Here is a 10,797-nt window from a genome sequence, read left to right on the forward strand (position 1 = left end):
CACAGAGAGAACAACAAATCTGCAGATGCACTCTCTCAGAAAACAGTTTTCTTGTGCCTTGATGTCCTAAAATGCAAAGTAGAAAATCTTAAAATTGCCAGTAGTACATGCTTAGACAGATAGATCCCAGCCGAGCAGGATTACTTACCCCACAGCATGGGCACTAGGAAAGCCAGTTTAGGCTTGCTGGGGTGCAGTAGCATCGGCAAGAGAAGCTACTTCTTAATATAAATCAAAACAATAGAGAAGGTATTTCAAATGCCTCCCAACAAATAACTTGAGAATTCAATTTAACACCTGCCTATATCAGAAATACAAAACAGAGAACCAAAAAATTTTTTAAAGAAAGAAGAGGTATTGCCCAACCTCCTGCTTGTCTCTGTGGACTGAGCGACAGGCCCAGCTGTCTCAGGTGCCAGCTTGGGGAACATGTTAAATATAGCATGCAGGGGTCATTCACATACTGTCTCCTCTGACAAGTCTTTCCCCAGTGTCTTAAAAGTATTATGCAGGATTCCTTATTTCAAAGGTGAACAGGGAAATGTAGAAGAAAATTTGACAAGAAACTTCACAGTTTCAACTAATCTCTGGTGATTCTATTTTATACTCTTTCCTTTAAGTCCTGAAGATTTTGATACTTCTGTCTATTTTGGTATGCTAACTACATTTTCTCATTCTTCTTGGTAATTAATTATAAGCTAAAATATGATACTTTGGGGTTGTAGTTTCATTTCGCTTTTGAGTTCTTTGCCTATCTCAGTGAATTCCAAACAACACATAATGTATAGCATTTGGGGGGTACACTTGTAACTTTTTTCCAACAAGCTCCACAATTCCTTACTTGTGGAGCTTGATGACACTATATTATATTTTTTCAGCTTGATAACATAGCATCTGAGTGGGTTGGACTTCCACCTCTGCCTTCAGCCAGGTGTCTCTTCGGTCTGGGAGAGGTAGATGACAAAATCTACGTAGTTGCAGGCAAAGACCTTCAAACAGAGGCTTCGCTGGATTCAGTATTATGCTATGATCCTGTGTAAGTTGGCATAATATTCCTGTTCCCTAAGCATTCAGGTATATGAATGCCTACAACATGTTTTTATTTTCATACCCTGTAATTTACTGAAATCATATAAATTCTATCATCTAATTTTAGGGCTGCAAAATGGAATGAAGTAAAAAAACTTCCTATCAAAGTCTATGGACATAATGTGATTTCACATAAAGGGATGATATATTGTCTAGGAGGCAAGACAGATGACAAGTAAGTACCTTGAATTCTCCTTAGGATTCGTATCTATCCCCAGTGGTTTTTCTTTTTTTGTTTCTTATTTCTTTTTCTTTAGTTTTTCTTATTAGAAGGTTTTCTTTCTCTTTTCATTTGAATTTACATACTGAAATGGAACTTTGTTCTTACTCATATTTTGGAGGTAAAATTTCACAGTGCAATTTCAAAAAGTTGTGGAAGGATATTATAAATGATTTTCAAAGGAAAACTATAAACTTTAAAAATTACTGAAGCAAATGTGTAGATGCCCAGCATGGAATTAGGAATGAGCACAACACATCAATCATAAGCTTTCTTAAAGTGGAAATGCAACATCGAGGAGCACAGTCAAGTCTTTTACTTAGCCGATTTATAAGTGTATTTTATTTTTTATTTATTTATTTTTTTATTGAATGGTAACTATGTACATAAGTGTATTTTATTATAACAAAACCAACACGCCTTCTTATTCATTTAGCCACAAGTAGATAAACATTGAAAGTACTCCATAATGTAGTATTTACAACATATCTTCTTAATAATGTATAAAAATATTGCAGATTTGAACTTTTAATTCCTAAGAGGGAATTTAGGTAAGTCAGTTTGACTAAAAAGTATGGTGATTGAAAAGGCAGGAGTTATTTCTTCAGCAACATTCCATTTACTTATTCTCCAACAGAGGTGATATTCAAAAATACAGTATTTAACAACTATTGAAAAATAAGCTCCCATTTGCACCTAGTCTCTTAAGAGGAAACCAGGACAAAACTTCATATATAAACTTACCTGACTTCTAGGCACTTCTCAAGCAAATGGTAATTAGGAAAGACATCTTACAACTCAGAGAGAGGAAAAGCACGCTCAGAATGCCCCAGAGTCAGTCAGGATAGTAGCCTGTGTATTAAAATGAGCATCTTCAGTTTAGATAGTGAAAACTAATCTCCTGCCCCTGGAAACTCTGTCTAATCTGTCTTACTGTCATTTGCCCACTGTTTAGTTAATACATGCAGAGATGTCCAATGCTGGAAAAGGAGTCAAAATTAAGAATTTTAAGGGCAAGGCAGGAAAGGAGAGTAAACTATGCAAACATGTTAGATGTAAAAAACTCGATTCTATAGTTGATAATTAATAGTTCTGGACAGGTGTCATAGCTCATGCCTGTAATCCCAACACTTTGGTAGGCCAAGGCAGGAACTCAAGACCAGCCTGTGCATAATAGCAAGACCCTGTTTGTACAAAAACTAAGAAAAATCAGCTGGGAGTGATTGCAGGCACCTATAGTCCCAGCTACTCAGGAGGCTAAGACAGGAGGATTGCTTGAGCCCAGGAGTTCAAGGAGCAGTGAGCTGTAGTCTTGCCACTGCACTTTAGCCTTAGTGACAGAGAGTGAGACCTCATCTCTAAAATAATAATAATAATTTTTTTTTTCATTATGTCGCCCACAGTAGAGTGCTGTAGCATCACAGCCCACAGCAACCTCAAACTCTTGGGCTTAAGTGATTCTCCTGCCTCAGGCTCCCAAGTGGCTGGGACTACATGTGCCCACCACAATGCCCAGCTATTTTTTGTTGGTTTTGTAGTTGTCATTGTTTGGCAGGCCGGAGCCAGGTTCAAATCCGCCAGCCCTGGTGTATGTGGCCGGCGCCCTAACCACTGAGCTACAGATGCTGAGCCACTAAAAAAATAATTATTTTTGGTTTCATGTAATTAAAATAATAAATATAGCACATAAAATGTTATTTTTAAAAGCTATGGTTTTTATACAATCTATCCATATTCAAAAATAATATATTATGAAGTTATTATAGTCTCCTTAATGCCGAATATTCTTACGAAGTTTAAAGGAAGGTGTATTATAAGTTTAACCAGTTCCAGATCTTATTTGGGGCATTTTTACTGAGCAAGTGGAATGGAAAATCTCTACTAAACAGTGTTCTGAGTTTGGAAACACAGGAACCTTGCCAAATGATTCAAATTGTTTCCTTCAAGTAGCATTAGTAACTAGGAAATTGATATGTCAGTAAGAAGCACACAGTTCTTGTCAGTAAGAATATATTAATCTTGAGAATATGATTAACCAAGACAACATTGCTTGACAAATGTCAAAGAACTTTGAAATGAGTCATTATCTCAAAGTAAATGCTGAATTGCCCTAGTTCCCAGTAATAAATTGAAGAATATGATTTTGTATAATTCTCTTGTCAAGAAGTTTTCCAGTGGCCAGGGCAGTGGCACACACCTGTAGTCTTAGCACTCTGGGAGGCCAAGGTGGGTGTATCCCTTATCTCAGGAGTATGAGACCCCATCTCTACTAAAAATAGAATAATTAGCCAGGCATTGCAGTGAGTGCCTGTAGTCTCAGCTACTTGGGAGGATGAGGGAAGATCGCTTGAGCCCAGGAGTCTGAGGTTGCTGTGAGTTATGATGCCACAGCACTCTACCCAGGGCAACAGAGTGAGACTCTGTCTCAAAAAAAAAAAAAAAAACGACGTTTTCAAGTGTACCCATAGTTAATTATTAGAGGAAATGATTCTGTTCCAGATATCTGGCCTTTTATAAGATTAAGGAAAAAACTGTTCTCACAAAAAGCTGGGCTGTTTTTTTGCATTACCAAATATATCCAGTTAATCAATTCTTATTTGGAATTCTCAACTCCCATCACTAAATTATGTATGATTTTAAGGAACCGTAAGGAACACACTCAGAAGAACAATTCAGATGAGTCTTGGTTTTTCTGGTAGTATCAGCATATAAAAACTCTTGTTACTCATCAGCTCAGATTAGTTGTCTAATGTATAGTGCCAGAGTTCTTAAAACTAACAGGCATACTAGTGGCAGTGTAAAATGAAGTGACCTATCATATTAGCTAAATTTAAAATAGTCACATACTTAATTATTAAGTTGACCACTGATTCATGTCTAGAATATTCATATTATAAGTAAATTTTTGTTAACTGAGGCATTAAAAAAGGTGGGTTTTGGTTTGTTTTTTTTTTACTCATATGGAGTAAAAAACTTCTTCCACTGAATTTAGTACTATATAGGATTAAGATCTACCATGCTTGCGACTCTAAGCTATTGTCTAGAAGCAAAAATACCCTACCTTTTAGTAATTTTTATGAAATAATTTTGGTCCCCACATTTGGATTGTCCTTTGTTTAGCAGCATATGCCCAAATTAAGAAAGAATTCTTTGGTGTTTTTCTGATCCTCTGCTATACTACATAGTTCTTGTAAGGAGCAAAACCAAATTATTAGTGAAGGTGCTTTCAAAAAAATGAAGCTTCTAACAGGAAAATTTGTTGTTGTTTTATGTTTGCAGAAAATGTACAAACAGGGTGTTTATCTTCAACCCCAAAAAAGGAGACTGGAAAGATCTGGCTCCAATGAAAACCCCTCGTTCCATGTTCGGAGTGGCAGTCCATAAAGGCAAAATTGTGATTGCAGGAGGTGTCACTGAAGATGGACTTTCAGCTTCAGTTGAAGCTTTTGACCTTACATCCAACAAGTGAGTTGCTGTATCTTAACACAGTATGTGAACCACTGTACATTTTAATTGTTAACTTTGAATAAAAATTAAGCTTATTAACTAGGATGCAGGGAGCAGGGGACAGGGAGCTACAAGTAAAGAGGACGTATTTTCATCTTCTTCTGCTGCTATTGGGTATAAACTCCCCTAACATTTTTGATGCATTATGGTGTTTGCAATGATTCTCAAGTTAATATTGGCATGTTCTGTTTGTCCTTATTATTAACTTTGTGATTTTAGCCAGGCAAAGGTTATTACTTCTGAATAATTATATATATACATGTAGATGAATATAGTAACCACTGTGCTACAGGTGCTGAGTCTGAAATATATAGTTTCTTTAAAGATGAGAGGGAAGATCTTCACTTGATAATGGTTTATATTTGAATGTGTCAGAAGTTTTAATTTCTTTAATGCTCTTTATAATTTTCTTAAATTTTTCATTTTACTTAATGTGAAAAGATATTTGACAGACATTCTTCACATGAAATTGGTCTTTAAAAAGACCACTTTTTGAGCCCATCCATTTGGCTAAATATGTACTTTTTATACCCCTACTTTAGCAATGAAAAAAATTAGAGCAGTTTTAGTATTCTTTTTAGAAACCACATATGACTGATTACAAAATAGACTTCAGCATCTAAAAATCACAAGGAATTTTTGTAAAACAGTATTTAAATGATCATTAAAAACCTTTTGAAGACTGTGTAATATAGGTAAACACTCATGATATAAGTTAAAGAAGCAGCACACAAACTTGTCAGTATTCCATCTTCCTAGTTTTATTCATATGTATGGGTGCTTGTATGTCCATGCTCTTTTCAAAGATGACAGAATTATACCAAAATGTTGCTGATGAGTATGTCTGGAAGGTATGAATATGGGGATATTTGTTTTCTTTTACAATTTTTCATACTTTCCAGATTTTCTACAATGTACATATATTATTTTTATGATTAGAAAAACATAATGTTTAAGAAAAATTACAACTTAATGCCAGAATAATAGAATGGAAAGCTGCCAAAATGACTAATTCATTCTGCATTCTTTATACTTCCAACTAATTTGATTGATTTTACCTTCAGTTGTCCTATTTCAGATAACTGTTAACATTTAAAAGTTCCCTTATTGGGCAGTGCCTGTGGCTCAAAGGAGTAGGGCGCTGGCACCATATGCCAGAGGTGGTGGGTTCAAACCCAGCCTCAGCCAAAAAAAAAAAAAGTTCCCTTATTTTCTTAAAACATCACCCATTTTTGCTATGTTTTCAAATATGTTGTAGATATGTCATTGGTACTCATAATTTTTGGGGGGGCGGGGGAACAGAGCCTCAAGCTGTCCCCCTGGGTAGAGTGCCATGGCATTACAGCTCACAGCAACCTCCAACTCCTGGGCTCAAGCGAGTCTCCTGCCTCCACCTCCCAAGTAGCTGGGACCACAGGTGCCCGCCACAATGCCCAGCTATTTTTTGGTTGCAGCCGTCATTGCTGTTTTGGCAGGCCGGGCTGGATTCAAACCCACCACCTCAGGTGTATGTGGCTGGTGCCTTAGCCACTTGAGCCACAGGCGCTGAGAGAAAGTTTTTTTTTTTGAGACAGAGCCTCAAGCTGTCCCCCTGGGTAGAGTGCTGTGACATCACAGCTCACAGTAACTTCCAACTCTTGGGCTCAAGCAAGTCTCCTACTTCATCCTCCCAAGTAGCTCGGACCACAGGTGCCCGCCACAACACCTGGCTATTTTTTGGTTGCAGCCATCATTGTCGTTTTGTTGGGCCCAGGCTGGATTTGAACCTGCCACCTTAGGTGTATGTGGCTGGCACCTTAGCCACTTGAGCCACAGGCACCGAACCGGGTACTCATAATTTTTAAATGTTGTATGCAACATTTAAGATATACCAAAAGATTCTAAAAATTCTGTAAACACCCAACTTAAGAAATAAAATTATACTGATACAAAAAAACCCAAAAAGTTCTCTTAAATTCTTTATAAAGTATAAATCATTAAAAAGAAATTTTCTATCCCTAGTTTCAAAACTATCCTTATGTGCTTTTATTGCAAAGGATTTGTAGATTTCTTAAGAAAAGTTAGAAAACAGGATTTTTTAAAAATCGTGTTAGTATTTAAATGAAACCCAGGGCTGGGCGTGGTAGCTCACACCTGTAATCCTAGCACTCTGGGAGGCCAAGGTGGGTGGATTGCCTGAGCTCACAGGTTTGAGACCAGCCTGAAGAGCGAGACCTGTCTCTAAAAAAAATAGCCAGGCATTGTGGCAGGTGCCTGTAGTCCAAGCTACTCAGGAGGCTGAGACAAGAGAATCACTTGAGCCCAAGAGTTAGAGGTTGCTGTGAGCTGTGATGCTGTACTCTACTGAGGGCGAAAAGTGAAACTCTGTCTCAAAAAAAAGTAAATGAAATCCAACACAGTAGCCAATTTGGGGTTTAGGAGCCATAGAAGTGCCACAAAACTCCCCCCTGCTTGTGACACCAATTTGGTAATGACTACAGAAGATGCTAATTGATGAAGCAGCCTAAGATTAACATACTGAGGGATTTATAGCTAATACGGTTACATCTTTCGAATTAAGGAATTTTAAAATATTTTCTAGTAGCAAACTTAATCTTCTACTTTTTGATGCCTATACTACTTTAATTTTTAGATTATAATTTCCTATAGTTGTTCAGTAAGTACAGGGTGTCCATAAATAGCCAACTATTTTTAAATTGCACATGAACTTTATGGCCACCCTGTACATTGGCATTTCTTTTATGTTTTTAATTGACTGTATTTTCAATGATACCTAGATGGGAGGTAATGACCGAATTTCCGCAAGAAAGAAGCTCCATCAGTTTGGTCAGCCTGGCTGGATCTCTGTATGCCATTGGTGGTTTTGCTATGATTCAACTGGAGTCAAAAGAGTTTGCACCCACTGAAGTCAATGACATATGGAAGTAAGTTCTCTCCACTCCAAATTTCAGACCACACACTAAATCAGATGACTGATAACTGATAAACAATTTTGTAGTAAATAATAAGCCAGACTACCAACATGTAAACTACTTCTTAGTAGTAGACTAAACACTTGGAACCTACTTGAACTTTTTGCATGTGCCACTTACTTGATCAAGTACTGTTTCTAACATGAGCTTGGGGAAAAAAGAGAAAAAACTGGAGATTTCTAGGGAGGAAAGAGGTTAGAATTAGCAAGAGAGTAATATGGTAATATTACTGAGTAAATAAACTCTCAGTATATTTAATAATAATAAACTCTCAGTATACCAGTTCTAAACCTATAGAACCTCTTACTATTATGTATAAAAAAACAGATGAAATAATGAGGGCTGGGAAGGTTAGTGTTTTTGGAAAGCGGGACCAGGTGCCAAGTAAACACAGTTGATTCTCAACCCTGATTATACATTACAATTGCCTGGGATGCTTTTAAAATACACCAGTGCAGTAGCCCTCAATACAAACCAATTTACAAATTTTTAGTATCAGAATTTCTGGAGGTAGAGTTGTGTAACTTTAGTTCCCAAAACCTTCCCAGATGACTCTAATGTGCAGCCAGGGTAGAGAGTGATGTGAAGGAATTGTGCTGTCAATCAGCTGAAACTCACCAAACTCACCTAGTTCCTAAAGGTAATCAAAAGCCATGCTGCCCCAGCAGCCCAAGGTACAAGGAAAGGAAAGCATAGCCTCTCCTGCTAAAAGTGGCCCTTACGTTGCTGAGAGGAAACTGAAAGAGGGATCTTCTCTCATTGTGGTTTATTTTGCAATCAAGGCAGCGGTTCCCAAACTTGTCTGCATATCGGAATCACTAGGGTGCTTCAACACCTCTGTCCCCCACCTACTGATCTACTGTTGTAATTTAACTGGTGTAAGGTGTGGTCTGTGCTTTGGAAATTTTAAAAGATCCCTGGATGTTTCTATATGTGCAGACAAGTTTGGGAAACCAGTGAATCGGTGCAGGGGGAGAGGGGGCATTCATCACTACCTGCCTAGAAGTAAATTTTTAAATTTAGATACTGGTATTTTCTTAAATGGGGTGATATCTGGAGCATGATTCTCATAATTTGCTGTGTATTAGAATCACCGGGGGAACTTTAAAAAATCTTCATGCCCAAGTCATACTACATACTGATTACGTCAATCTCTGGGGATAGGACTCACACATGTTTAACGTTGCCAGGTAGTTGCATTGTGCAGTTAAGTTTGAGAACTACTAGTCTATTATAGTGGTTTCCAAAGCAGCATCAGCATCACCTAAGCACCTGTTAGAAATGCAAGTTCAGGCTCGGCGCCTGTGGCTCAAGTGGCTAAGGCGCCAGCCACATACACCTAAGGTGGCGGGTTCGAATCCAGCCCAGGCTCGCCAAACAACAATGACGGCTGCAACCAAAAAATAGCCAGGCTTTGTGGCAGGCACCTGTGGTCCCAGCTACTTGGGAGGCAGAGGCAGGAGACTTGCTTGAGCCCAGGAGTTGGAGGTTGCTGTGAGCAGTGAAGCAACAGCACTCTACCCAGGGGGATAGCTTGAGGCTCTGTCTCAAAAAAAAAAAAAAAAGAAATGCAAGTTCACAGGCCTCATCACAGACCTGCTGAATGACAAATTCTAGGGGCCTAGCTCTCCAGGTGATTGGGAAGAATGCTAACATTGAGAGCCACTGATCTAAAGAAAGGCAGCTGGCCAGGTGACAGGGCTCACACCTGTAATCCTAGAACTCTGGGAGGCCACGACAGGAGGATCACTTGCGCTCAGGAGTTCAAAACCAGCCTGAGCAAAGTGAAACCCCATCTCTAGTAAAAATAGAAAATCTAGACAGGCACTGTGGCAAGTGCTTATAGTCCCAGCTACTCAGGGGGCTGAGAGACAAGAGGATTGCTTGAGCCCAAGAGTTTGAGGTTGCTCTAAGCGACTGAGACTCTGTCTCTGAATAAATAAATACATAAATAAAGGCAGCTACCTACTTGCCCTCAAATTCCTAGTGAACCTCTCATTATCCTTACATGCAAAGACGTAAAAACTCTCAGTATATTTAACAATAATAATAATAGTAAACTCTCAGTATACCAGTTCTAAACCTATAGAACCTCTTACTATTATGTATAAAAAAAATTCATCCTTGTACTTTCCCTTGAAATCATTCCATTACTTAGGACTGACAAGCTGAAAGTAAAATATGTAACTGCCAGAAAGCAAACATTTTTAACTCTCATTTAAACTCAACCTCCTATTGCTTAAATATGGTCACTTTTTCTTTAAACCATTAAAAAATATTCTTTATCTCTTAATTTGTTGCCCTAAATTTTACATAATTAAGATACTTCCTTTTATTAGTAGTAAAATATTTTTAGTCTACTTTCCTCTATATAAAAATCAAATCTCTCAGTGCATAGTGTTCTTGTTGAGAGTTAAATCTGGAACATCATTCAAATTAAGCCAGTGCGTATCTTAGTACCCTTTATCATGGAAGGATTTGGGGCAGAAGTGGGGAATCTGTGGCCTTCTAGGTTCTGAAGCATGGCCTGAAGGCTGCAGATTGCCCACCCCTGATCTGGTTTCTTATCTCTAAGTCTTAACAGCTTCCAGAGGAAAGATGTTAAGATGGATAAGTTTATTATTTATCCTCAGATACTTCTGGGCTTTTTTTGTTGTTGTTAACTTCTGGGCTTATTGATGATATAGATACAGGGAAAAAATTTAAATGGAATTAATTGCCATAATAAATAAATACGTTATAAAGGACTCTGTGAGAAATGAAGAGAAAGCAACAAACTCTGCTTAAAGAAAGTGAGAAGGCCTTCAGAGAAAAGGCAGCATGTAGGAGTTTCTCACACAGAGAACATTTCAGGCACTAGGCAGAAGAAATATATTAGGCACACACAGTGCAAAAAGGGAATTCAGGTTGTCTATATCTTTTTTTTTTTTTTTTGAGACAGAGTCTCACTATGTTGTCCTTGGTAGAGTGCCCTGGCATCACAGCTCACAGGAACCTCAAACTCTTGGG

General features: G+C 38.0%; 1 protein-coding gene across 2 annotated transcripts in view; it reads left to right on the top strand.

The window, feature by feature from the left end:
- The window catches only part of KLHL41 (kelch like family member 41), a 17,032-nt gene that overhangs the window by 4,443 nt on the left and 1,792 nt on the right, over positions 1 to 10,797 (top strand). For both annotated transcript variants that reach the window (XM_023507535.1, XM_003800852.3), the window contains exons 2-5: positions 879 to 1,036; positions 1,157 to 1,264; positions 4,589 to 4,774; positions 7,594 to 7,740. In XM_023507535.1, the coding sequence (XP_023363303.1) occupies positions 879 to 1,036; positions 1,157 to 1,264; positions 4,589 to 4,774; positions 7,594 to 7,740 (599 nt within the window). The remainder of the gene's footprint in view (positions 1 to 878; positions 1,037 to 1,156; positions 1,265 to 4,588; positions 4,775 to 7,593; positions 7,741 to 10,797) is intronic.

Source organism: Otolemur garnettii, unplaced genomic scaffold (assembly GCF_000181295.1).
Source record: "Otolemur garnettii isolate 467f Iridium unplaced genomic scaffold, OtoGar3 scaffold00187, whole genome shotgun sequence".
Classification (NCBI taxonomy): Eukaryota; Metazoa; Chordata; class Mammalia; order Primates; family Galagidae; genus Otolemur; species Otolemur garnettii.